Raw genomic sequence first — 27,569 nt, 5'->3', positions numbered from 1 at the left:
CTGCAAGGAATCTGGCACTGATGGGTATGAGCACCTAAGGCACACGTAAGGACACAAGTGCAGGCGATCTACATCAGGACGCGGTTCTGTTCTCATGTCCAAGGACAAAGCTTATGGCCCCTGAAGTAATTACACACTGAGATACTTGTGAGTTTAATGAGGATAAGCTTTGTCTCGTGGGGTGGAAATTCAGACCCTTGTGTGGGCTGGTCACAAAATCAGCATGTTTTGCCTAACGGGGGACTACTATGCAAAACTCATTGCCATTATCATTAACAATTTTAAGATTCGTAGTTTAATTTTAAAAATAAGGCATGGAAAAAAAGCAACAAATAATGTGGAGGAGTTTGAGCAACCTTTTGTTTTGTCACGTTTCCAAAGAAGGAGCTGTCGATCCTGCAGCCCGCCACAGCACATCATTTGATGTACCCTGCAGCCGAGGAGTTCCCGCAGAAGAACAGCTCTGGCGGAGGTGTGCCAGAGCCGTCAGTACTCATGGCGATACCCAGAATAGTGGCAGATGCCTCTCAAAACTGCATTTGTTGAAAATGCATTTGTAGCCAAACAGTTTTGTCTGGCAGGGGATAAGCGATCCCTCCTAGCAAAGCAAAGGCACCGTAAGGAAAGGAATTGGATGCACACCTAAAAGAAAATGCTGCAGGTGCCTGCTGGAGCAACGTCTTACCAGGATTTGCTGACACAAAGGGGGAGAAGATGGGATCAGAGAGCTCTGTCCTCTTTCTAGCCAGATGTAGGTGCTACGGGACCATGAGCCCTGTAGCCATCCCCTCCGTCCCTTGTGGCCATCATTATCTGTGATTTAATTATAATCCCTTCCTGGCATGGAGGAGAAGTACAGTGAGGGGCAGGTAGTCCCTCTGCTCTGGTCTGTACGTAGTTCAACCATCATTCAGCTCTCAGTATCTAATTGAGATTGCATAACCAGATACTGCAGGCCTTATTGTATTTATATAAAAGCTATTTTAATCAAAAGGCTAGCCATTAAATTGCCAGTGTTCTTAAGCATGCTTCACCAATTTTTCCACTTTTAAGACTCAAGTAGACAATTTTTTTAATGTTTTATAAATGATAAAAAATTCGCATCAGATTTTAACAGAATTAAGCATACTTATTCAACACACATGGGGCCTCTGAAAAAAATGTTATTCAATTTAATAATTTTAATTTACATTGTATATGTACAAGAGCATTTCTTTCAACCCACAGGTTAACACCACAAAAAAAAAAAGAAAGAAAAAAGAAAAAGAAAAAAAGTACTGCGGTTAGCGGAGTGAAGAAACTCTTGAAACACTGTTGTCTGAAATAAAAGCAAGGCACTCTCCCTTAACACCTGATATATTCCTGAATTCTGCCTAGACAAAGGCATGTTCACACTGAGAGAGCTCTAAGAAAAGTAGTAGATTTATTCTGCGTTAACTCTTTCTTTTACCACTGTGACCTGTCACTGGTTGTACTCTAGGATGAATCTGTGTATTGAAGTTGACATGAAGGACAATTCCACAGATGACGGGATTTGGGAGAGTATCACAGTTAAGACTATCTATGGAAGACTGGAGGACACTGGCTACGTGAAATCTCACACGGGGCTCTGGACCTGCTACCTCCCACTCACATTCCACTTAATAAATAAACCTTGCTCAACAAAAAAGCAATTTTACTGTACTATGCTGATTCGCCTGAAAATTCTTCGTAAGGGCCCACTCGCAAGAAGTGCCTGCAAGCCCTCATCTGGTTGGTGCTCAGCACCTGGAGGATTTGTCCCTAGATAAAAGTCATTTCTCAAGGGACCTTGTGTCTTACACAAGGAGACAAAAGTAAACATACTTTCGGATTTTGTGTTTGTATGTTTTTGTATGCGCACATGTGTGTGAGTGTATATATATATATACGTATATATATATATTTAGTATATACAAAAGCGAGTTCAGTCAAAATATATTTGTCTTGCTGGTCAGGCTTGTTACAGCAACCTACAAGAAACATTAGCTTCTCTGATATTTAATTATGCTATTATGTTTGCACATAAGCTTAAAAGTCAATACAAAAAGCAATACTTTTCCAAATATTATCTGCAGGTAAACCGGAAATATTAACTATAGTGATTAGAAGTCTGTTTCCCTATTGACACTACTATAAATCTTGATATAAGAATAATTTTTTCATAAAAGCACATCCAAACATAGTAAGTGATAAAATACCAGATTACTATTTGAAAACCATACAGTGACTCGATATCTGGGTTATCCTTTGCAGCAATTAGGCAATTCATTTGGCATCTGTTTGATTGTATAATTTAATTTCCATATAAACAGCATAGTTTAAAAAAAGACAAAAGCTAGAATGTTTAAAGCTAACAAAAGATACAGTGACATCAGGTTGACATTCAAAAATTTCCTTAGCAAAATGACCAACAAAATTTTGACTTAATACAGTGCATATAAAGTTTTTTAGAACTAAACTTTTTAAATATTATTTGAATTTAGCAAAACATGAGCAAGATTTTAATATCAAAGTGCTAAACAGTACTGCCTTAGAAGTCACTGCAAATAAACTGTAAAATAACTCTGCTTGTGATTTGACAGATATTTTATATACAAATGGTTAATAAAAAGACACGCGCACACACACACACGCACACAAATATAGGTATATACATATATATATATACACATTATATATATGTATATAGTTTTCCAACTGGTGTATCTGAGTCAGTGTGAACACCCCATTTAGTTATCATGTGTAACAGGGCTCCCATGAGCTGGCAGTCATTGCAATAAATACAGGCAAAGCCATTACAATATACCATGCATACAAACATTTATACAAATAAAGACACTATGCAACAAATTATTTCATATTAATATGGCATCAACAGTATAAACATACAAAAAGGAGTACGAACACGGAATGTTTAAACGCAGCCCACTATATCCTTCCTAGCACTTACATTCATACTATTTTACAAGACTTGCTTGTTCTTGAAAACCATCTTCCGTCTGTTTACTAACTAGTCGCTTGTGTTAGAAGTCTAAAACCGAACTATCCCTGATGCTGACCCTGTATGCTCCAATCACTACTTACTCGGATTTCCTTAGCTAAGGAACAACTGAGCCACAATTGCTCCCGTGTCTTCCACATACATTTGTCAATAAGTTGCGCTACATGGAATCAAGTTTGGAAAACTCTGTCAGGTAAGTTAGTGCATGTAATTTTCTCACTTGATTTCTTCCGTTTGTTTTCATAGTAAAATAAATTAGTTAATAAACGAGACTTAGTAAGACAGCACTTTAAAAAATTGCACTTGAACATGGGAGCTAACAGCCATTGTCATTTTGCTATATTTGATTTGTATGAAATGTTCAATTGAATGTACTTTGCTAAAAAAAGTGAATTTTTGTTTAGATTGTGCTGATGTATGTGCCCTTGATGCAGGAAGTATGCTAAAGGTATCCTCACAAAACACATACTACCCTGGCAAACAACTATTTGCTGTTCTTGTTCTCAAACACAGCTTCTACAATTTTATTCCTCATGTACCATGAGGTGTTAAACAACAGATTTAAAACAGTCATGTTAACCTTTTACTGCTGCTGGGATAGCATTGTCCAAAAGTGCCATATTAGCCATTTAAAAAACCCAAATCACACAAAAGAAAACAAAGAACACAACCCCAAACCAGTAAGCCAGTAAGGTTCAGGCCTCAGGTTGTAAGGACAAAGCGCCAGAAAAGACCTCATTTTAGACCTGGAGCTGCTTTTCTGTTAAGTGAGGGCAGAAAAATGTTAGCTGTAAGTCACGATCCATTTGCCTGCTCTGGTGGGCATTTGCCTTTCAGGAGGGTGGTTTGACTCAGAAGGGTAAGGTGTCCAGAAACAGCCTGTCGATAATGGAAGGGGCTGGCACCAAATCTTCCAGTTTCAGGTAAAAGATGCGCTGCAGTCCCAGTGTGCAGAGAGAACGCAAGTCAGCCAGAACACCCAGTACCTTCGGCTCTGCAGACTCGAGCGGTTGTCCTTTGTTTTGGCAACTGAAAGTTAAGTGATCTTTCAAACTGCTTGTGATCTTGTTGCATAGCTCTTCCACTTTCTTTGGTTCTTTTAATCCATGTCGTTCTGCAAAGCGAGAGAAAAAAACACATCAGCACCTCTACCGCAAACTGAGAGAACTCGTTTGCTTTGGAGTAACCCAAATCCATACTCTGGTACTCAGAGCAAAAAATGCTTTGAAAGTGTAAGATTTCTCAGCACATTTGGGATTATATGATGTCACTTAACCTTTCTGCCACACAAAATAAGAGATGACAAGTGCCCTTTTCTCTTTAGCTGCTAAAATAGGCGGCAGAGATGCTCAATTATGATTGAAATTCTAGTACAAGGAGTCCAAGCATCCTGCGTATCTCGCATAATTTTCAAGATATGAGACAGAATTAATTGGGCGATTTTCCAGCAAAACTATCACAGGAGGTGTTTTGGAGATTTCCGTGCTTCCCCACCAGTTGTGAATGCTCAATAACTATGGCAACCATTATTTATTCAGTGAATTCAAGTGGCGATCGATATCCTTAGCCAGCTCCATCAGCGCCCGCGTAGAATTCCACCAGGAATTCGCAGACACTCTTACAAGATACTAAAGGCACCTTGCCACCCTTTGTTATTTTGATCAGCTGCTGCTTTTTAGTTTATTCATCTTTAAAAGGTCTAAGATAAAAGAAGCCTGGAAGTTAACTATTTTGCTTTGAGTGAGCAATGCCTAAAGTGAAAAGGCTACTGTGTTATCCATCACAAAAACCTCAGCATTCCACAAGGAAGGGGAGCTGGAGCTTGTCCCCCTTCAAATAGCCTTTTAAAATACTACAAAGATGTTAAACACATCCACAGTTCTTTAAGCATAAATAGAATGAATCAGATTTGGGATTCATTAAAAGCAGGTTCTTTACTGGCACATGGGAAAGAATTTTGTGTTTGCTATCAAGATTTAGTGGATAAATTAATATAATACTTCAGAACAAGAATCTTAAATAATTTTGTAATGTTTTGATTTGACTTTGACTTTGAAAGTCACAGGTAAGTAAGAGCTGGCTTCGTAGCAAAGTCATAATAATTTACACATGAAATAGAATTACACCAGACAGGGCAGTCTGAGAAAATGCAGGTTAAATTAATTTTAATCAACTAGACCTACAAAAAGAGTGACAGCAGCGGATGAGAAGTAAGTGTGGCAGTTCTCATTTTTGATGCATTTGAAGTCGTCTGCCCTCCCTGGCCCTCTCCCCCATCCCTGGCAGCCACAGGCCATATTGTGCCCATTGCCCCCAAGTCTTGTTCTTCTACTCCAGGAGGAGCGAGCGATAGATACTTTCTGTGTCCGTCCCTTAATGAACAGTGAAAAGAGTACAGTTTCCCTTACTTCCAGAAGCAGGCGTAATGCCTGCGCAAGGCGCAGCGGTGCCTTGCGCAGGCATGTGTATATAAACTCCTCGCTGCCTCCCCTTACCACCTGCTTTGGCTAGGTGTGCTTGACAAACCAATAAAACAGATGGGATTCAATGAAGGCAGTCAGAAATGTAAAGGTCTGATTTTCCACTGATATTCACCCATTTTACACTTTTTTTCAACTTTATTTACTTAGGCAGAGCTAGCTCCTGAAGAATACTGGTTTGGGATCAGAGACGGAGATGTGCAGACGTGTATAGCTCTGGCCAGAAGCTACTGTGCTCTATCGTTTAAGTACCATCAATCTGCCCTGTTGCTTCACAGCAACACTCATCCAAGCGGTAACATCTGCTTCAGACATCTTTTTCACCTTGCAGGAATTAAAAACCCTAGGTATTCTAAGTGCCTTGTTTACATTAAAACACGAAGAGTCAATGAATATTTAAAGCCTTTCCAGTAAATGGTGTATAGTGTAATTATGTAAGCCTTAACTATACAGGTCACTGAGAGTAAATACTTAGGCAGATTCTGCCATTAAAAATCTTGGTGGATAAATATTTTATACAGGTTTGAAAAGCTCTGGGTTTGTTTTTTTTTTTGTACCAGTAGCCTACTGAGAGAATCTGCAGGACATTAAATTAATCTTGCAGTCTTTGAAGAGTTCCCATCTTTTAATCTGTTTTGAGGTTGTTTCCTGGCTCTGTAAGTGAAGATATCTTATAGATCCAGGGAGCTGAAATACTAGAATGGATCCAAAACCCAACTACAAATTAGCAGAGCACATTTTTAAACCAATGCCTCAGCAGGTGTGTACCTTGCTGCAGAGTATGGAAAATTATCTCTGGCTCTGGAGCACACAGCAATGTTGTTAACATTTCCAGCCAGAACTAAACAGTATTTGTCTCACACTGACAAGTTCAGAAGGTTTCATGAACAAATCGTGTCTTTGGTAGCTAGCCATGAAACATACCGATGCAAAACACAATATGTGCAAAGATTATAATATTAGTAGCCTTACTTTACATAAAAAAATCATGAAAATTCAGAATTAAGAGATAGTCCATCCTTAAGCCACTCTCTGGTGCTACAGTATTAAAACAGTCTCCAATAAACCAAACTGTCCTCTCCTGCATGAATTACCATGCAATGGCCTTTGCTACTTGCAAATCTCTACAAAGGTAAATTCCTCATGACTGGAACTGCCTCGGGGGTTTTCAGTCTCCGATCCCTAAGGCATCCCTTGTGAACCCACACAAAGTCAAAGCCATCTATGTGGAAGCCCTTCTGCTAGTAAAGGGCGCTCGCATGCACTGGCATTGCCATTGCAGTCTCTGGTGTTAGCATCCAACTAATTTCTGGGGAACGTACTCGTATAAGAAACAGCTCCTCTCTCCAGTAGACCTGAGGAGTCTTGGGTTTAATGTACTCAAAGATTTAAATTTAATAGGGTTCAAATAGCAGGAAGCACATTTTCTTGCCTTTTCCACGCAGCCAGGCCCATCTGCACAAAGACAGACCCACAATCTTTCTTACTCAACCTAAAGGGAGCAGCACAAGGCACTTGTGGTAAGTGTGTGCCCTGGCACTGAAGCCGATGGCCTCTAATCATTCGCTGTCTTGCACAGGATGTTCTTATCCACATGGAAATGATAAGGCCAAGATTTATCCCAAGAAGGACAGCTAGTCAAAATGGATAGATTTTCTCTAACTGATTGAGGAGGTGTGTAAATATTATTGTATTCAGACTTTCTTATAATGACAATTAAAAAGGCATGGGTAAAGTCAATATAGGATTTCTCAGCCTTGTGTTTTAGGATACCATTGATTTTTGCAAGAAAAATGGTGATTTATGGCAAAGATGCTCTCCATAAGCCTGTCAAAATGATTCATCAGAAGTCTTGCCTCTAAAGCTCTGCAAACTTAGCAGCTCATCCTGGCAAACTGAATGCAGCAAGTTTTTTACACCTTTCTCCTTTTCCCAGGAATCTCAATGTGATTCTGTGCTATAATTAGGCTGATCAGCAAAAACTTGATAGGAAGAAAGCAAAAGAGCAGGAAAACCCGTCACCAGCTGTGCTAGTCCTTCTTTCCCTAATCTCTGACATGGGGTAGATTATGCCAGGGCTAGGCAGACTGAGCGCTACCTTTATGAGAAACACCTCTCAAAGAGCACAAGTATTTCAAAGACCTTGCGTACCTCAGAGACCCCTGGGCTCTGCGCTCTGTGTCAGGGTTTCCGATCAGAAACGCAACAAGATTTATGCTGCAGACTTAAAATAGGCCTCTTGATTGTCTCGGTTTCAATATAGTTATCTGATTTTCTCTTCCCCCTTCACAATCCTCTTCCCCTTCTATAACTCAAATAAGCACAAGGCTCAGTTGCCTACAGCTTTCTGGTTGTCTCGTGTACACTCTGTTACGCATCAGGATTGCCACTCGGCAGATCCAAAAGTCTCCTTTCCCGTTGCAATCTGGCCCATATTCATCCTGCCTAACTCTCCGGCACTTCACAAGGATGCCCAAGCGAGGAGCGCAGGCTTCTCGAGCTCCTCCTAACATTGGTGGAATGTTGGGCATTTTTAGAAGACGATTACAATTTTAGGTGGATGAATCATCTTCTGGAGGTGCCCTGTATTATCCACCAGCTGTGCAAGGCACCTAAAGTCAGATGAGCTGAATGACCACACAGGATGCTCCCTCCTTAAGAAAATCACAACGTAACAGAGAGACGGCTGGTTGCTGTAGAAGGAAAGAGTTCTTGCCTCAGCAAAAAGGTGGGAGTGGAGAAGGAGGAGTGAGTACTTCACTTTGATGCTGACAGTATTTCCCTCAGCAAAGTGGCGGGGGGAAGGCAGACAATGCAATCTGGAGGGGTTTTTTTTTTTATAACCGGCTCTCCTACACTCCTCCAGTCTGCCACCTGCTCGTATGTAGACCCAGCACACAAAGCACCCACTCCGGAGGATCCTGGCAACAGGACTGAAGGATATCTGCTGCTGAAGAGTAGGTGAGCCTCCCTTCCGTAGGGAAGTTGGACAAATTCATGTTCAGAAGGGAACTGCAGCAGCCAGACCGTTTTTAGCCAGACCGGACTCATTACTCTTTCTTGGTATGACTGATGGTGCAAAAAATTATGTTTGTAAACTGGAACGGAAAGCCCAACAGCAGGAAGACAAACACAAACTCATAATTAATTGAAACCTCACAATATTCTTCAATGTTCTGGTGCCAGTCTAACAAAGCATTAAGAGTGTGAATAAGCCCAATATATACAGTGGTTCTGGGCTGGTCTGTAACACACTTAAAATAAAACATATGCTGAAAGAGCTTGGTTGAATGAGGGCTAGAATGCTCTGTACTCAGCAGCATCCCACTGAGAGTGTCAAGTGGGCAAAACAATAATATTTTGATGTGGATAGAGAAAGGAAGAGGCAGAGAGGAAAAGTGAATCAGCAGAGAGAGAAAACACTAGCAGTTTTAGAGCAGGCAGAAATTTGAGGCTAAATTACAGTGTGCCCTTGAGATGATCTGCATTGGACTCTCAGTCTTTATATTTTCACACTGTTAGAAAAACTATAAAACAGAGCATTAAAAATGGTCATTTGGGAAGTTAAGGAAGCATTTTCAAGAATAGGCTGAGCTAATATCTGGTCTACTCTGCAAAGCTTCATTGTCAACACCATCCAGTCCACAGTGGAGTGGTTGTGCAGGAACAATTGTGATCCATGTAACACACTGAACTGACAGAAATTGTCCATGTGGAACTAAGGACAGAACTTGTCCCAAGATGACCAGCATTTTCTTTCCACGTTAGCGCTCTTCTTTAGCTCATTAGATCCTACATCCCAACAGAATATGTGATCCAAAGAAAAAGAACAGGACAGAACTCATTTCTTGCTTTCATGGGGATGTGGGGTGAGTGTCATGCGTTGTTTCCTAACTACTTTCTTCTGGCTGATGCTCAGAGCACCACTGATGTGCACTGGAGGAAGTTGTGTCCAGCCCTTGTTAACCAACTGAAGGAAGTAAAAAAAGAGAAGAGAGACAGAGAGAGGAAGATCCTAAAGGAGTACCTTAAAGAAAAAAAGACATGCTTTGGCATTGCAGAGTTTTAAGTTAACTGTTTGCAAGCTGCACACGATAAACCAGATGTCACTTCTTTCATTCTGGGTGCTCTTTCAAGCTGATGCCCTATCTGAAAGGACTTGAAAATTCAGCAGGAATCCAACATGATGCTTTTCCTTCTAGGCAACATACTGCAAATTCCCAGGAAACATAAAATAAACAGAAAAAGCACAAATATGTGGACTTTCTAATGGATTACACAATGCAAAATATTACAAAATCTTTTCCTGTTTATTTTATGTTGTGCATACCTGTAGTTCTACTCAAAGCAAGCAGGGAATTAGCGAGTATTGTGATACTCACTAGGTCTCCTGTCGTTCTCTTCAAAATTACTACATGGAACCAATGGTCACATCTGCCTATAACCATGCATCCTATGCTGTGACCTGCAGCTGTGGTTGAGATAGGACATGGAGCTTCACAGCTCCAAACAAGTCAGCAGAGTTAGTTAAAGGCACTGGAACTACTGGGGCTGTTAGCAGGGAGCCAATTTGACATCCCAAAATGAGTGAACAGTCTTCAGTATCTTGGGACACTGGGAACAGTGGAATGTCTTTTAGCCTCCAACACCAATTTTTACATTTCTTCCCTCTTCCTTCACTTGGAGAGAGATGTTAGTTCTCCCTGTCACTCTTGCAGAACAAAGAGAACATGCGAAAGAGAGTAACGACTTCTCTTACTTTTCTCCTTCAGCAATACTGCCAATGACTAGTATACAGGAGGGTTTGTTTTCTAAGAGCACGTCTTTGTTTGGGCTACGGAGAGCACTCATGAAATCAAGAAGAACAAACAGGTCATTACTCCCAGGAGCATTTTTCTTTACCCGGAGAGACAATTCTTGAATTTGGTGCTACCTAAGATGCTGTACAGTATTAAAACAAGTTATGACTATTATAGAACACTGGGCTGTTGTCTTTTTCTTTTTTTGGTTGAACCATCAAGTCATGAAAAGTTGACTAATGCAAAATAAGAACTGGAGCAATTTGTGTAATAATGAAGAAAATTTTGCTCAAGCCAACATTTCGGTTTTGCAGCATTGCTAATAAAAGCAAACAACTAGATTCACAAAACAGAGCTTTCCTGCTCCTTCCTATCCTGCAGCCCAGTGACATGGCTATCTATCTAGGACATGGGGGATTCATGGTCAGATTCCCTTTCTGTTGGAATCACACCAGAGACTGGGCCTCGGTGTCCCTCTGAGCACCAGCTTGTTCCCAAATCATCATACACAACAGCCATTCAGTGGCCCGCACAGTATGTCAGATGGTCTCAACACAAAAGACAGTGATACTCAGTAGTCAGATATCCTATGTTCCTGGAAAAAGTGACTCTTGCTCTGACTCACAAAAAGGGCTTGAACCACGGTTTGCTAGCAACCCATTGCCTCCAAGAGTCCATTGCAGCAGAGTACCTTCTCCAGAGACAAAGAATGGCACCTAAAACAGTCTAAGCCAAGCCTCAAAACAATGCTTAAAAATGTCCAACAGATTCCAGATTTCCAAAATGTATATTGTTTTTTTTTTTTTCTTTTGGTGGCACTAGCTGAAAACCAGCACATGGCTTGTCATACTCAAACTGTAGGGAGAAGGCAAGAAGCCATTTCTCACAGGATGCAATACCAGAGGCAAATCTCAAGGCTTTCCTGAATATAAAATTTCAATACACTATCACCGAGAAAGTCTCAAAAGAACCCTGCCCAGCAGCATTTTGTGCTGTAGTGCTCTCTTAGCCATAATTACCTGATTTCCTCTTTCAGCTTTTTTTTAATATCGTTCATCATTACACAATACCATCCATTTTCAGGTGACCAAATTTCTGGTTGAGTCCCTAAGTTACCTAGCTGCCCTTGGAGATCTGAAACCTGTGAATATAAATCACTAGACACAGGAGCTTCGGTCTAATTTAGATCGCATGAAGGTATACTCTGTCCTTGAGAGCAAATGGCCAGAGATATACTGGCCTCATGAAGTAAAAGAATAAGCAGAAAGCTACATTAATTTTAAGCACCGTCTCATACAGGTGAGAAAATCAAGAAAAGTTTGACAAATACAGAAAACCTTAAACCTTTTATGAACCGAAATGCTCTCCTTTTAAAGGCAACAGTTACTTCCATTTGTTTAGAAACTTTGGGAAGACCAGCACAATATAGCCAACTCCTGAAAGGGTTGTTATCAAGGAAAGGAAGAAATGTGGGGCGTTATTAATTAAAAGACATTTCTATGAAATATCTTAGGGTCACCCGAGACAGCCACTGGACAACTTCGACTCTTTATGTAAAGGCAACCAAACACTGCCTAACTGAACAAAGAATTATCATGTTACAACAGGGCATGGGTTCGTAAGGAGAAAAACTTTTCTTCCTATAGAACAGCTTTTTCTACATTCACACAGACAGCTTGCAGGGGATCCTGTTCATCAACCTGCATCCTCTGGGTCAGTCCTCTCCTCATCCTTATCAAGAAGATAATCAAGAGCAAGCTCCATCTAACTGTGTCTATCTAAAAAAGACGTATTTAAGATATAGTAAATAACCTAAATCAATGATAGGTGCTATATACATGTGACCTTATATGCCTGTATATAAATATATACGGAGACAGACAGCACCTGTCCTGGATTTATAGATACATAAATGCATACACATACATATATACATTGTACATTTATACACACACACTCACATATAAATATTTATAACACATATATGTAAGTATGCATGAACACATGTCTGTGGATGTTTATATATAGGAGTCAAAAATAAGTTGGGAATGTTCTTTCTTACTTTAACATACCACTGATTCTGAAAATTTTTCATACAGAACAACTCCACTGAGCTATTCTGGACTTAAGAGTTTTATCAAAGAAACTAGAATCTGGACCTTAATGAAGCTTTTCTAATTGCAGAGAAAAATGAATAGAAATTAATTAAAAACGTAAAATACTTTTCTTAAGAAGCAGAGAGTTAATGCTATAACATGTATACACTAACCCTTCACCCAAACGCAGGAAGGAAGCATACCATGTAAATGCTAAAGCCAAACTCTTGGCCCCACAAATGGCAGTGGGAATTGACCAATTTACAGTTTCTATGTTTGCCATTGAGTGTTTTATCTGAGTGTTTCCCAAGCATCATCTCAACCTAGGTAAAATGAAGACTGCAGCTGATCTTGCTGAGGCCACCATCTGCAAACTGGTGGATGCCTGAAACACAGGAGGAAATCAATATCCATTCCAGTGGAGCTTATAGCACCCCAGGAAGATCCAGCTCAAGGCATACTGAAGCCCTGTCTCACACCAATGACACAGTTGTACCTTTATACTACCAGCTTTTCTGAAATGAGAGTAAGGTTCTCAGTAGAGATGTCTCTGACTTGTGCTGCATGGTTGTCAGACACCCTTACTCCCAACCCTTCCTGCTTCCACCAGCCATGCCTCTTCAATCGCAAGAAGCCCAAGGTATGCAGTGCAGTACTTCAAGGAGTTTTGTTGTTTCAGGAATGAGAAAATTACACCTTATAAGGTTATGCTCCCCCATTTTGTACTTACTGGCCAGATTTGGCAGATTCTGACATTAGTTTCCTGCTGTTTGCCCCAGCAGGCGTGATATGGTCACATGCACACCCAAAAGCTTTTGTACAACTGCAGAAGAGGACTTTTTTCTTATTATTCTCCAATTTTCTCTCTCCAAAGAGCAGTACATGGAATACCTACACTAGCTTGGCTACCAAAAGCACCTGGCCTGTTCTCGTGAAGCACTCCTTCTGCTCTAGCTATCTTGCTGAGAGGTGAGCTGTACTAGCTGTATGGCTTCTAGCTCTCGAGCTACCCTGGTATTAGTATTCCTACACGGAAGACCTAGCTCTGGTCATTTCATTAGGCTTTTCTGGGAATTCAGCAAGTATTTTGCATGTTTTTGTAGGAGCTCCTTGGAAGCCGTTTGCTTTTTAGAGATTATTCCAAGAAAACAATGAAACCATGAAGAAATAGAGTTAGATTACATTTTAACAGGGGTATCTGATGGCCTAATGTTAGTCCACAATTTCAGTATGGTCATTGCAACGCTTAAAAATCATACTCACTTTACCCTGAATGTAGCTCAGTTAATTGAAATTGCTTGAATCTACATTAAAGCAAAGCACTAGAGTCTGAAGCTTTTTATTAACAAAGGAGCACTTACCTGTAATCATAGTTAGAGCTGATAAACTTGCTAAGGCTGGGATATCAAGGTTAAGGCTCTTTAAGTTTAAGGAAAAGTCTTTAATAGAGTCGAGCCACTCCCCAAATCCACGAAGGCACTGAAGTCTATGCAGCACAAGTCCATTGCAGAATACAAACTTATCCTCAGCAGTATCAGACCTCAAAGAAAAATAATTGAAAAAATTATAAATGCATCTTCTACTTTACAGCAAAATGCCTAACCAGTATTGAAGTGTCTGTCATTTAAAATCCAAGGCATATTATCCTGAGACATATGTGGGCATTCACATTTGACAATATGCTTCTCCCTTGGGGCCGAAGTACAACAAACAAGCTTCTATGATTGCTTACTTGGTAGAGTTATAAGCCTGAGGTTAGCTGTAGCATGTGGTGTAGACTGTCTAATTAGTTAAGATTTTGGTCCTGCCCAAAGGCATAAACAGAGAAGACATTTTACATTAAATACTGTATGTTTGAACCAAAGGAATACTAAGTGAGTGCATTTTGAAATACAAAACTAATAAAAACTGGAGAAAGAAGAGATTCTACAACTCTCAGCATTTACTTATTCTCATCTGCATTTTTCAGATTGTAAAAATTGATAAGGAAAAAACAATGGAAAATACATGCAACAATACACCACAATACACATAACATTATAAACTCTTTTACATGAAAACCTGTGTGTAAGAGCGATATTACAGCTAAGCTCTCCTCTCCTTTCCCTCCCCATTGCCAATATCCCTGTAAAAAACGCATGCAAAGGTCATTTTCAACCTAAAGAAACAAGGGCATAATTCAAATCACCAGTCTGGAAATCTCCCAGTCCCTGAAAGTGTTTTTGGTAAAGTGTCTTAATTAGCGCTAGACTGACAACTAGCATCTCACTCTATTAAATGACTCAGTAGTAAGAAGAAAACCAATCTGAGCAAGATTTTAAATCTTCTTCATCCCTTTCAAAAACAGGTGACAGAGATGTGCATGCGCAAAAGAAGGGGGAAAAGGAAAAAGCTTTCATACTGAAGGTGCTTTTCTGTAGTTTATGCTGATGAATACAAAGCAAACATGCTCAAGTAGTACCTGAGGATCAATTTTGATTACTATGGAAGAAGAGGATGGGGTATATCAAATAAAAAGAAGCACAGTAGCAAGACCTATGCTCTCTTTTTAAATGACTTTTTTGGGGTTTTTTTTCTGCAGTGTAAAACAAATTAAACACCATATCCTTTGGATGCAGACATTGCTGATGTTTTGTGGGTTTTTTTGGTACAATTGACAATGTTCAAAGATAGTGCCATATTTATTCCTTAAAAATATTTAGATGGATGATTTTTCACATCAGCTTAAGAGGAAATGAAATAAATAGTTACCTGATGGAGAGTCTTAGTACAAACAGCTCCAAAAAAGCTGATTCTATGAGTAATGTCTGATCTTCTTTTGGGAGGTCAGTAAATCCTGGGATTTTTTCTGCCCAGCCTCTAGTTATGTCAATGGAGGCAGTCAGAAGATTATAGAACTGTTGTACATGTTCTGCATCTGTGCCTGCAGCAGCCTGATCAGTGGAACAGTACTAAAATGAAAGCCACAGAAAGCAACGTTATATGCATTTAAGGGCATTCTGTGAAACATACGGCATTACTTGCCCGACAACATTTCCTTCTGTGGCAAAGCTGGTATTATTATCAAAGGCATAATAAGTAGGTCTACATCTATCTACCTATTTGGCTACCTACAGGCGTTTCACTATTCAGATGTATATTGCAAAAATATTTCCACATGTATAGAAATCGTTTAAAATTTATAAATAAAACATAATACTTATCACATTTTACAAGTACCTATATGCTATTAGCAAACAGAAACAGAAACCTGGTGGGTAGGATAATTTCCATCACACTGGAGGAGGAATACTATTTAACTTACTACAATTAAACACTTTTCCCATTGATGAATTTGTCTTGGTATGACCAAAATGCAGATTTCTTCCAAACCCTCTCAAACTGCATTTTATCTGACAGTGATAGAGACATGTAAGATAAATCATGTTTTATCTGACACATGCAGCATTGCTTCATTTGAATACAGAATTGGTTCAAAGTAAAACAGCTGCCCCGTATCACCTCTTTATCCTTCAAATAGAAGCATTTAAGGTTCAGGAGAACCTATTATCCTGCTTATGCGGCCATAACTCTTCCAGACAACCATTCGACAGGCTCAGCTTGCTCAGCTTCCCTGTGACCCTCTGACAGCTCCCTCCCCACTATCTCCTACTTCCCCACCAGTGGATCCCTGTCACTCCCATGACACTGCTCTGTCTGTCTTGGCAGAAAATAGAACAGGAGCTTTCGCAGCTGAGTCCGATTCTGGGCTTGGAAAGCGCTGCTGGTTTTCGGAGCAGGAACTGAATAATTTGGGATTTATTGTAACAACATCCTCGCCATCAAGACATCTGGTGGGTTAGCTCTGGGAGAGACTTGGTACTCACTCTTTCTCTGGGACTCAGCCAAAGAAAGGTCGGGGTGGTCTGCATGGCTGAAAGAAGTGCGCACGCCCTTTGGAAACAACTTTCCACATGCAGTGAGGGCTTGAGTCCATCAGCCTGAAGCTCTCCCTAGCAACTCTCCAAGCCAGGGTGGAAGCAGAAAGACCCACATCTCCTTCCCGATCTATAACAGCGGGCTGGCAGCCTGGGAGGAGGGTATTATAGGCATGCCACTTGGGCTGCAGATATCACCCAAGTTGCTAACTGCAACCCAAAAAGTCACCTCTGTGCAACAAAGAGTGAGGGGGGCAGCAAGCAGAACTTCTCGGGTAGGTGTCCTGTTCTCTGCCTGCCCTAGTTGGAGCTGGTTGCTGTCGGTAGGTAAGGGATGAAGGACACAGTGAAAAGAGTCACTGATTGCTTGGAGAACCATAGCAATCCCAGAGACCTCTGGGTGTTTCTGGGGTACCAGCGCTAGCCCTGAATGACCCTGTTCTGCTTACCCAACACTAACTGCATGAGTTTCTCATGGTAAGCTCCCGCATCTGAATGGAGCAGCTGGGGATGCTCAAGCAGCACGAACTAATTACTCCTGGCATCGGACTGCAGCATGATACGCTGGGTTGACTAGTGGGTAGAAAAAGATTATATGCTTTTTCAGAGACCTTGCGTGTTCTGGACCCTCTTAAGATGAAGCCGTGGAGCAAGCCAAGACAGAGTGCATCTTGGCTCTGGGAGATGTGCTTTGCTGTGCAGGGACTGACCTATGACTCCTCCTTTCTACAGGGGGAAACCAAACTCCTGCCTCACCATAGGTACTGTTAAGGCAAGACACATTCTTGATCCTCTGAACAGTGCAGGGGAAGGAGAAGAAAAGCAAAAGAAAAAAGACTCTACCCTAAGTTCATTCTAAATATAACTCGTCAGAAGTCAGTGTAATTATGCCAGGTATTAATTTGTTCCCAATATTTATAAAACAATCCTTTGGCAAAAGTGAGGCAAAGTTTTAACATTTTGTAACGAAGCTGAATGCTGCATTATGTCACATAACTGCTGTCACATACTGCTACAGTACAGTATACCCGACATAAGGCACTTAATTAAATTAAACGCATCTAAAAAAATTATAACCTGTATTTGTTGTTATAGTTCAGCCCAAGAGGGCAATTTTAGAAGAAAGGTAAAAAATTATATGGAATTGTGTGATTTTTAGCTGCTGTAATACATCACTGCTTGCTACAAAGAGTTAGCACTTACAAAGAATAGTTAAAATAAAATATTTACTTGTAACAGACTTAGGACTACATAAGTAACCATAAACAATATGTATGGTTCTGTTTTATGCACCAAAATCTGTAGTTTTTTCCATGATTATTTCATTGAGAAGAGGTGACATTTGACTTAATTTCTGACCAAGACAGCTGGTAAGCCTGCCCTTGGTCAGGAGGCCACGGTACAGAAGGGCTCAGAGCTGCATTTCTTAACCTGCCCTGTGCAAACTGGAGGCACACCGGGAGAAAGCCAGAAGACAAAGCTCTGCCTTACTCCCTTCCTCAGAGCTCCTTTGGGAATTAAATGAAACCCGACTGTTACTCAAGGGGGGGTGCGTGCATGCGTAGCAAGCAACACTAACTAGTATGCTGTATCTAAAGAGATTCGGAAAGCCTGATGTTGGGGAGCCTGACAGCACGACCTAGCTCTACCCTTTGCCTGCTTTCATGACACCTTCATCAGCTGCTACATCTGCAAAAGCCTAACAGTAACTTCTCTGCAGAGAGGAGAAGCTATGCTTCTTTTTCCAGAAGTCCCAATATTTGCTTCATTTTGTGGCTGGGGAAGTGGCGGGGATTATTACCTAAATGCTGCACCCTGCCTCCAAAAGGCAACATTTCTATTTAATTTGGTGGCTATTCCACATGAACAAGGACAGCAAGATACAGGGTCTGTTTCTCATCTCACTTACTTAGAAGTGTAAACTCGTGGAATTGTACCAGTAAAACAGGTGTGAGACCAGACTGCGGCCCTTGGCCTTTAAGGAGTTCATAAACCAAATTCTCTTCCTAGCAATTGCTTTTTGAAACCAAGTACCTAAATATACCATTGCTGTGGACTGGTAAGTTAAAACCAGTGCTGAAATGAAAAGTAGCCATGTTCTGAACAGAACTGCTTCCAATCTGTTTTGGTTTAAAATTCATAGCTTATGTAATTTATTTTTGGTATTGGTTTTGGGGTGGGTCTTTTTTGTGTGTGTAGGTTTTTTTGGAGGGAAGGGGTACATGTTCCTCTCTGAAACTCTTACCAGTATTTTTAAGACAGTCAAGACATTATAGCTTGTAAACATGAAGACCATGCTAAACATTAAGGTCGCGTCTGCAGAAGTGTTAGGACCGACTCCAAAGCCAGGTCTCCAGATCTACCCGTTTGTGGCAAGGTCACGGCCTAACCCAACGTGCCGTAAGTTACGTCTTCACAGGTAGAGGAGTATTCTTCAAAGGGATTTTTTAGCATTGCAGTGCATTTATGGCATATTCATTTAGTTAATCTCAGTTTTTATGCAGCCTTTGCTCCTGATCTCCCTTAACTTTTCAAAATAAGTATCAGGTTTATGACAAACATAAGACACTATTAATTTCTTTTAGTGCATTTTTGTCTTTTCAGTATTGTATATTTTATTGTAAAGAAAAACTTAGATACTAATACGTCCTAACAGACAATCATACTTAATCTTTTAGCCACCAGGGCTAAATTAATTTACTGTCAATCATAGGCTTCCTGTAATGTCCAACAGAATTGTTCAACAATTAGATCTAGAGGCTGTTTTCATTAAAAGAAAAATAATTACTGCAGGACAAAGAAAAAAGTCACATAAAAATACACAGTTTTCATATAGCTTTTTGTAAATGCAAAAGAACTTCCTATCTATAAATAAATAAATACATAAGGTTAGATACTGCTTTCAAGGCCTGGGCTATTATGCGCCTGTAATTCTGTGGAACCCAGCAGATTTCTGTCAAAGAGCACAGCTCGTCACACACCTCGGTATTTGCAGAATGACCCCTTGAGACATTCTGGGTAAGTTAAAATACGTGCAAATATGGCTAATGCATTCTCCCCCTAAAAGGCTGTCAGATACTGAATGGCTAGATTCTTAATAATAATTTGGAAAATTATATGATTGTATACTTACAGATTAGCTTGAAGAAAAGATGTTATAGCATGCTTAAAATTGCTAAATGGTATATGTAAGTATAGTCTAAAATAGAATAATGTAATTTTTATATAATTACAACCAAATATGTTTTAGTATTAAATATTACTTAGCAACAAGTGATAAAGGTCCAATGTAGATGTTGTCTGAGTACAGCTGTATTTTTTACAGTCTCAGATTTAATCATATTTCATTAAGGGGAAGGAATTTGATCTTGGTTTTCCTTAGCTGTATTTTTTTCTTTTCCTGTATCAACCTGCCTAAAAATGTATTTAACAAGCCATTTCAATGCTGTATTTTAATAACTATTGAACAGTGTTTTAAGCTTTTGAAATATTCCATGAATATTTAAATGATGAATATGATACATTAAAGAACAAGGTTACAAAAATATATAATCTCTGGTAAAGCTTTGCTGAGATAATTTTTTAGAATTTTGATTTTAAAAGGTTTGTTTTACAAATGTGAATTTTACTGAAGGAACATTCATGATGGGGTATCCAAAGCCAGACCCTTGTCCCATTTAAATAATGGCAAAATTCCTACTGATTTCAATGGAAATGGCCCCATCCATCCAGTGTTACTTTGCACAACCCTTATATCTGAATATTAGGGAAGTGCTATTACATTTTAGTCTTTGGAACCTGGAAATTAAGATACTGGACATACCAGTACTGCTCCTGAGTTTGGTGGATTAATCGATCATATTGTAATTGCTAGTGTTTTGGCGCAGCCTTTTGCAAGAAGAATGCTCTACTTATCCACATATTTTTGCTTTCACTCACTTTGTGATTGAGATCCTCACACTGAATAGTTACTGACATGAATTTCTACTGCACCTCCTTTCCCTTCATTGTCCCCCTACCATGAAAAGACATGGCTGGCTGGACAAATTTCTACCCTCATCCAAATTTCACATTTACTTTCATTTTAGCAAACCAGCTGGTAAGTAGAAATGCAGTTCGCGAAATCATTTCTATGGGGAAAACAAACAGGCGAAGAAAAGTGAGACATACTCTTGAATAGTCAAGCTCCCTGGGCGTGGAGTCGGTTAAAGCTCGTACGAGGGCGTTCATCATGCTGATGGGAGGAGAAGGCGGGGAGGGCTGAGAGGGTTCCTGCTGTAAGGGGCTCTTTGGTTTGGAAGGCAGCCGACCTCTTCTGCCTTTCAGGCTGTCAGTACGGACAACTAGGTTAAAAAAAAAAAAAAAAAGGGAATCAGTTCTGAAGAAACCAGCAAACGACGGGTCAGAATGAACACCTGCTTTTCTTACGGTGGTCAGCCCAGTAAAAATAAGAGCATTCTCCAGTTTCAGCACATGCTCTTGATGCCTTTGATCGCCAAGGAACACAAATGATACGAAAATCGCGTCAGACCTACGATTGTAAGCAGCAATGTAGCTGCTTACTTAAAGCCCAGCTGTGTTCCTAGTGTTCATGCTTTGTTCACAGCACGTCTGTGTGCCCGTGTGTGCGTGCCCATGCACGCAGACACACACACGCAGACACTCTACTGCTGAAAGAAAACTGAACGTGAAACACAAATTCTAATGTTCCTGCTACCGGTGCACCTTTTAAATGGCAGAGGAGTCGTTCATTCGAAGTAATTTTAGCTCTCTTGAAGCATTTGAAAAAAAATATGGTCACGCTATATAGGTTATATTATCCATGCTAGTATTTGCAATGGGACTCCTCACACAGTATTACTCACATACTTAAATATTTGCAGAATTGGGACTAATGAGTTGATCCTGTTTCCATTTAAATTAATTGCAAATTTACAATCAGCTTAGAGGAATGAGACAAGATCCTATGTCAAAATGCACACAACCCAGCGCGGCCCCCGGTGAGATAACAGGGGGAAGCCAACAGCATTATCGAGCAACGTTCAAAGTTAATAAAGGAGACATTTTGGCCAGTGTCAAATTATCCTCTTGTGACCTTGCTGTACTTGAACTCTGGGGTCTAGAGTCTACATACGATAATATGAGTGAAAAGAAGAAAATCAATACATTATTACACAAATGCACATATTTGGGGGTAAGTTATGAATCCCATCACTGTAAAATTCATTGTAAAGACATCCATGTCCACACACAGAGAGATTCATTGAATGTAACATTTCAGTGTCTGGGATAATAATAGCAAAAGTCCTTACCTTCTTTAACCATGCCAACGCTGAGACACTTCTGAAACCGGCAGTATTGGCATCTGTTACGACGTCTCTTGTCCACTGGACAGTTTTTATTTGCCAGACAAACATATTTTGCATTTTTCTGAACTGTTCTCTGTGAAAATGCAACACAAAAATAGTAAACTGATGGTTTCTTGAACAACTTAGAACCTGACAAAATGTGTTTTAATTACAACATGAAAAGCGACAGTGCAATTCATATAATTAGATAAAATTAATTTCCTAACACACTAGCCTGCAGGAAAAACAATTTTATTAGTGTTAGCTGCTGACAATGAAAATCATCTAGGATTGTTCTGAAGCAAGTCTCTGGAGACAGGCAACTTTGAATGATAAAATCATATCTGAAATTACCAGGTCATCACATCTACCTTTGGGGATTAGATTATCTCCGCTTTTAATATCCCTTTGGGAACAATTTTCTACTTGGTTCATTCCCTTGATTATTGCTGACCTTATTAAAATAAAATCAAAATGATCTGCAATGTATTTCTCTTGCTATCGCTATTGTTAGTCAAATACCACAATAACTGGTTTGGTTAGCCATTAAAATCATCGGGGAGAAAAATAAAAATATCAGAAACCCCTACAAAATATGCTTAGTTAAATTAAATATGCTGGGAAAGCTAACCTGACCTGGGAAAAAAACCAGACAGAATTATGCTGTAGTTATATACATTTAATTAACTCTAAAATGATCTTAAAACTATACAAGAAATTTAAAATTTGTAAAAGCCTTGAGAGAACATAACAAATATTGATGCAAAAATGTATTACCTCTTTCCATACTTAAACTCACAGGCACATCAAAAAATAACTTAGCACCGAAAAAAAGAGAGTAATAGGAAAGACATCAGAACAGGAACAAATTTATCAACTCAACATTCAATATTAAATCTTTCACTGCAATTAAATTCAGGGATAAATGTTATTTCATAATTTGTGTTCCTTTTCAAATAACAGCCTCATTGTACTAAATGTAAGAGACACAGCAAATATTGTTCTTTGCAATTTGGAGCTGAAAACTCTTGAATTTTGCAGAATAAGCTCTAGACACTGCTCCCAATCAAGGATATGCTCTTGATTTCCACAGGGGCAGGATCGGGCCCGTAAAAGCTGCTATTTCCAGGTTATTTGTGTTCCCTTTTCTAGTTACATTTAAATAACACATGAGTTCTGTAGGAGATGTGTATTTTACCATGTTGTCAAAGGATTATTATTAAGTAACATTAGCAGCTCCGTCTACAACAAAAAAAAAATGTTGTAAGCCCTCCCCCCAACTATTTTTGGACTATTTTTGTTCCCATCGTATCTTTTACCGGAACAGGGGCATGACTGCTATCTTTGCAGGAAGGAATGTACCAAATCAACCCCAAATGTATGAAATCTTCAACCTGCTGCCCAGGACCATCCTACCAAAAGTCTATCCCAAGTTCTTCACTAAACAAGCCATTTCTGAAAATAATGCTGGAACCTGAACTCGGAAAGGAAATTACGAAGCGCCCAAATCTGAGAGCAAAAAGAGAGTATTCGACTCCTAAAAATACAAGCACAAAGTTTCCACTGAGAAACGGCCGCCTGTAAGTTATTCGTGTTGCTATTTAGCTGCAGAGCCTTCTCTGTTACAGAGCAGGCACCGGGACCCCGTGCAGTGCTTAGTCACTGCTCTGCAAGCAGCTCTCCACCGGTGTGAGGGCTCACTGGGCTCCTGAACCGGAGACTAACGATGCGGCAGCAACCAAATAAAACTGGAAGGGCTCGGGTGTGGCCCACGTGTGAAACCAGTTTCCTACTGGGGCCGACCCCACAGCGCTCCTCACCCCAAGAAACGGCCCCAGGACAACAAGGAACGGCACCGCCGCCATCAACTCAAATGTCCAGTGGACTTTACGATTTTGGGGTTTCTTTTCTCGCTTAAAAACGAGCTTTAACTGGGGCGAGCGACCGAGCGGAGCCCTGGCTGGATGTACTCCAGGTGAGTTTCGCTACGGCCTACGTGCCGTTTCCCGCTCAGACGGGGGCGACCCGCGCTCCGTTGAGGGACGCCGGCAGAACCGGAGATGCGGTTCGGCCGGCTCACCGCCTCAGCCGAGACCGGCCGACCCTTTCACCCTACGGAGGGCGTGCTTTGGCCTTCTTGAAGGACTCTGGGTGGGCGTCCATCCCGCCCTGCTGGGGTGTGGGGGGGTCTCTGAGCTCTGACGCGCGACATCCCCCGGCTCCACAGCCAGGAGCGTGCCGGGGCGGGAAGGGAGGCCGGGGGGGGGGGGTTAAGGGGGGAGGGGGGGCAAAGGGCGGGGCCCTGACCTTGAAAAAGCCCTTGCAGCCCTCGCACGTCCGTACCCCGTAGTGCTGGCAGGCGGCATTGTCCCCACAGACGGCGCAGGTGCCTTCCCCGGACGAGGAGCTCCGGCTGGGCGGGGATGGAAGGCCGCTGCCTCCTCCGCCGCCGCCTCCGCCGCCGCCGCCGCCGCCGCCGCTGCTCTCGCCCATCAGGCCGGAGGTGGCTGCGTTGAGGCCGAGCGGTGAGAAGGCTAAGGTGGCTGGTCTTTTGGCCAGGTGAAGCCCGTAGGAATGGCTCTCCATGGGTGCCTGGCTGGCGGCGGGTCTGTCGGAGCCCAGGGGCAGGCTGAGGGAGGCAGGGTCGTAGCACATGTGGGCGGCCGCGGCGGCGGCGGCGGCGGCGGCGGCCGGCGTGTGGGGGGGCGAGTGCTTGAAGTGGAAGAGGGGGAAGCGGGGAGGCACGGTCTTCATGGGGGCGGCGTCCATCAGGTGGCCGGGGGGCAGGCAGGTCTGGGTGGGCTGCAGCGGGGGCTCGTCCCACAGGCTCTGGTGCGAGGGGAAGCCGGGCGTGGTGGGCGTGGAGGGCGGGGATTGCTTGAAGTACATGGAAGTGCTGGGCATGCCCTCGTCCGTGGAGGGCGGCAGGGAGGGCTGGTAGGGGGAGAGCCGGGTGTCTTCCATCTTTATGAGGGGCCTCTGGCCGGAGGAGGCAGACTGCATTTGGTAGAGGCAGGAAGGCTTGAGCTCGTAGCTGCCCGAGTAACCCTCCATGAAGGTGCTGAAGCTGGGAAGGGAGGTGGTGGCGGTGGCGGTGATTTCGGTACTGCTCAGGTCCATGGTCAGCTTGGCATAGTCAGGGTTCATGATCTCCGAGCTGTACTCCGAGCCATACGCGTAGGTCTGAGCTGCATAATTGGAACCGGGCGGTGAAGGACTATACTGCGCTTGCACACAGGGCATATCTGCAAGGGCAAAGGGGGGGACGTTAACAACAAGCCCGGCGTGCCGAGGCCGCGGCCCGAGCCCTCGGAAACTTCTTTCCTAGAAGCTTTCCCGCATTTCACGGAGCTCAGCTAGACACCTGACCCCCGCTCTCGCCCAGGCAGGGGACAGACGTACAAATTCGCCTGGAGCCTTTGCCTTTCAACGAGAAATACGCGTCATGGATCGACTAAGCGTTAGGTATTAGGGAGCCTGCTCTCATCTAGTCGCGGGAGCAACTCAAATTTATACCCGTGTCAGCGAGAGAAGAATCCACCTCAAGCTGCCCTACATCTGCTGCTTAATATACATAGGTGTCAATGAGAATTAGATAAGCAGAATGAAAACAGTTTATGGCTCTAAAGCTACCTCTGTACACATGCAACCCTGCCGGAAGATTTTTGTGATGGGTAAACGAGATTATCAAATTCATAATATTAAAAATGGTATTTATTTTAAAAGAAACGGCATCTGCAGTGCATGTCAGAGGGACGACTCAAATCACAGTGTTTGCTACTTAGGAGTTGCAAACATCAGTTTTGCTTACTCAACTCTGGGCCTTTGAAGCATATTTCTGGTCAGCTAATAATTTAAGGTTGCTGTCTAACTAGTAGTTTTAAGGCTTATCTGTGGTAAAACATTCTCCTAAAAAAAAGCGGGTAGTACAACATATCCTTAAATTTGCAAAAATGTAAGAGAGAAAGTATGTGGTATTTCTGTTTCTGGTTTTATGGGAAAGCAAGGTTGAGGCTGCTAATATAATTGGTTTTATCCATTAGTCGTAAAAGTTAATGTGGTTCACTGATAGCTGGGATGGTTGAAGCAACACAGTGCCTGACTATAAAGATTTGATTTTTTTTTTTTTACTTTTCCTACTAGTTTGCTATTTGCTTCGCTGCTCACAGGAAATAATGGACCCAATTCTGCAATCCATTTGAGGTTTGCCTGACTAAACACTGTGAGATTCTAGCCCAATATTTGCAGCCCAAACTAAAAGTGCGTGGTGTGTTTCGGTTCCACAACAGAGGAATAAAATGCACAGGTTAGTATAAATTCTCCTGTAAAGGGAAAAGTAAATATGCAGAAAATGTATATCAAAACTAAGTGCAGTTCATCTCATCTTAACTGTGGTAATTTCTATTCCAAAAGCACTTGAGAAAAAATTCATACTAAAAAAAAAAAAAAAAGCTGTGTTAAAAATAATGGGGTTTTCCTCAGTATTTTAAGAACTCCCTTCACTTACAATTTTAAGATTTTCACTTGAGCCTGTCATGCAGGAATTAAAATAATTTTTTGCTAAATCAACTTTTAATTCTTTCCTGCCCACTTTGCAGATAAAGATATTTAAACTAAGCACCAGATTTCAATTATCGTACTGTCACAAACCATTCAGATCTTCCTTCTTCTCAAGAAAACATTAAAAACTGAGAAAAAAAATAGTGCTGTTTTCTGAAGTTAAGACCTTCCCGCTTGTAAATCCAATGCTTAAAGAAAGAAGCAGCACAACCCTTTCACAAGCCTTGCCTCCCAATGTTATTTATGTATTTTTCTAACGTTCTCTTTCTTCCTATCAATTTCTGTCCGTGCCATTCCACGCACACACATTTCATGGCAAGTCCTGTTGCTATCATTTGTTAGTTTAAGGACCAGCTGTTAGAACGTAGTGATCAGTGCTTAATCAAATAAAAAGGGAAAGAAATTCCTTCCACGCAGCTCCACTGAGAGCTGACTGAGGAACACAGCTGAGCGACTGGACAGATAACGTCACAAGTGGATGTGTTGATACACAGCTCTATGAAGGAAAAAGCCTTTTCTGCTAGCTCAGAAAATGAGCAGGAGTTCAGGGAAACAGATCATCGTGCTTTTTATCCTGCATTTTTCTGAGCATAACAGGGTTATGTCACTGAATTCCGTGCAAAGTGGAGTAAGAAAACGTAAGTCTAAAATGAGTCCGACCCGAGGACAGAAAAAATGTCCCTCACCTAAAGGTCTGGTCTCTCCTGGCTCTGCGGGACTCCTCCTACCTCGCCAGCGCACTTGACGGACTAATTCTAACCCCTACTTTCCCACTTAGGGCACCAAGATTAACTACCCTGCAAAGTAAATAACCTGGGATTTTTTCGTCTTTACGCGACCATATTAAAAAAAAAAAAGCCCCACAGGAGGCGCATCGAAGAGCAACCTGCCCTCGGAGCCCGAATGAATGGGTACAGAAATCAGGGCAGGGGCGTTCCGAGCTATTCCCTCCTTATTCTGCTATCTTTGCGAGAGCTTGACATACGGGATGCCCAGTTCAACGCCAAGCTCCTCAGAGGAACATGAGCATCCCACCCATTTTCCCCTTAAATCCTGCATGTCTTTGGTCTGGGGGGGCGGCTCGAAGCCCACCCCCACCCCTCCCTTAAAAGCCTTGTGAAACCGCGGGCGCTGCCCAGATCCCTTCGGGATTTAAACAACCCCCGCAGCCCCGGTACGGGACATACCGAAGGGATTTGGGAAGGGCAGGGGCCGAGGCAGGTGCTTCCCCCCCCCCCCCCCCAGCGTTTTCCTCCTCCTCCTCTCCCGGGAAAAAGCCGCCCCCGCGGAGCGGCCGCTTACCTGGCGGGTATCTTGCGCGCTGAATGGTGGGGCTGGAGGTGCGGA

General features: G+C 41.8%; 1 protein-coding gene across 3 annotated transcripts; it reads right to left on the bottom strand.

The window, feature by feature from the left end:
• Positions 1-1,944: 1,944 nt before the first annotated feature.
• NR4A3 (nuclear receptor subfamily 4, group A, member 3) lies at positions 1,945-24,905 on the bottom strand. Of its 3 annotated transcripts, none has more exons than XM_010577957.1 (7): positions 24,146-24,905; positions 23,970-24,100; positions 21,627-21,756; positions 20,485-20,657; positions 15,149-15,348; positions 13,759-13,937; positions 1,945-4,136 (listed from the first exon to the last, which is right to left on the bottom strand). In XM_010577957.1, exons 1-7 carry the CDS (start codon positions 24,903-24,905, stop codon positions 3,874-3,876), a joined length of 1,836 nt encoding a protein of 611 aa, XP_010576259.1. In that variant the 3' UTR covers positions 1,945-3,873. The 3 variants fall into 3 exon arrangements, with proteins under 3 accessions (XP_010576259.1, XP_010576260.1, XP_010576258.1); XM_010577958.1 differs by having other exon boundaries at positions 24,152-24,905; XM_010577956.1 differs by having other exon boundaries at positions 23,970-24,905.
• Between the last annotated feature and the right edge of the window lie 2,664 nt (positions 24,906-27,569).

The sequence above is a fragment of the Haliaeetus leucocephalus genome, unplaced genomic scaffold (genome assembly GCF_000737465.1).
Source record: "Haliaeetus leucocephalus isolate CR32 unplaced genomic scaffold, Haliaeetus_leucocephalus-4.0 Scaffold587, whole genome shotgun sequence".
Taxonomy (NCBI): Eukaryota; Metazoa; Chordata; class Aves; order Accipitriformes; family Accipitridae; genus Haliaeetus; species Haliaeetus leucocephalus.
This window is presented reverse-complemented; position numbering and strand designations above follow the sequence as displayed.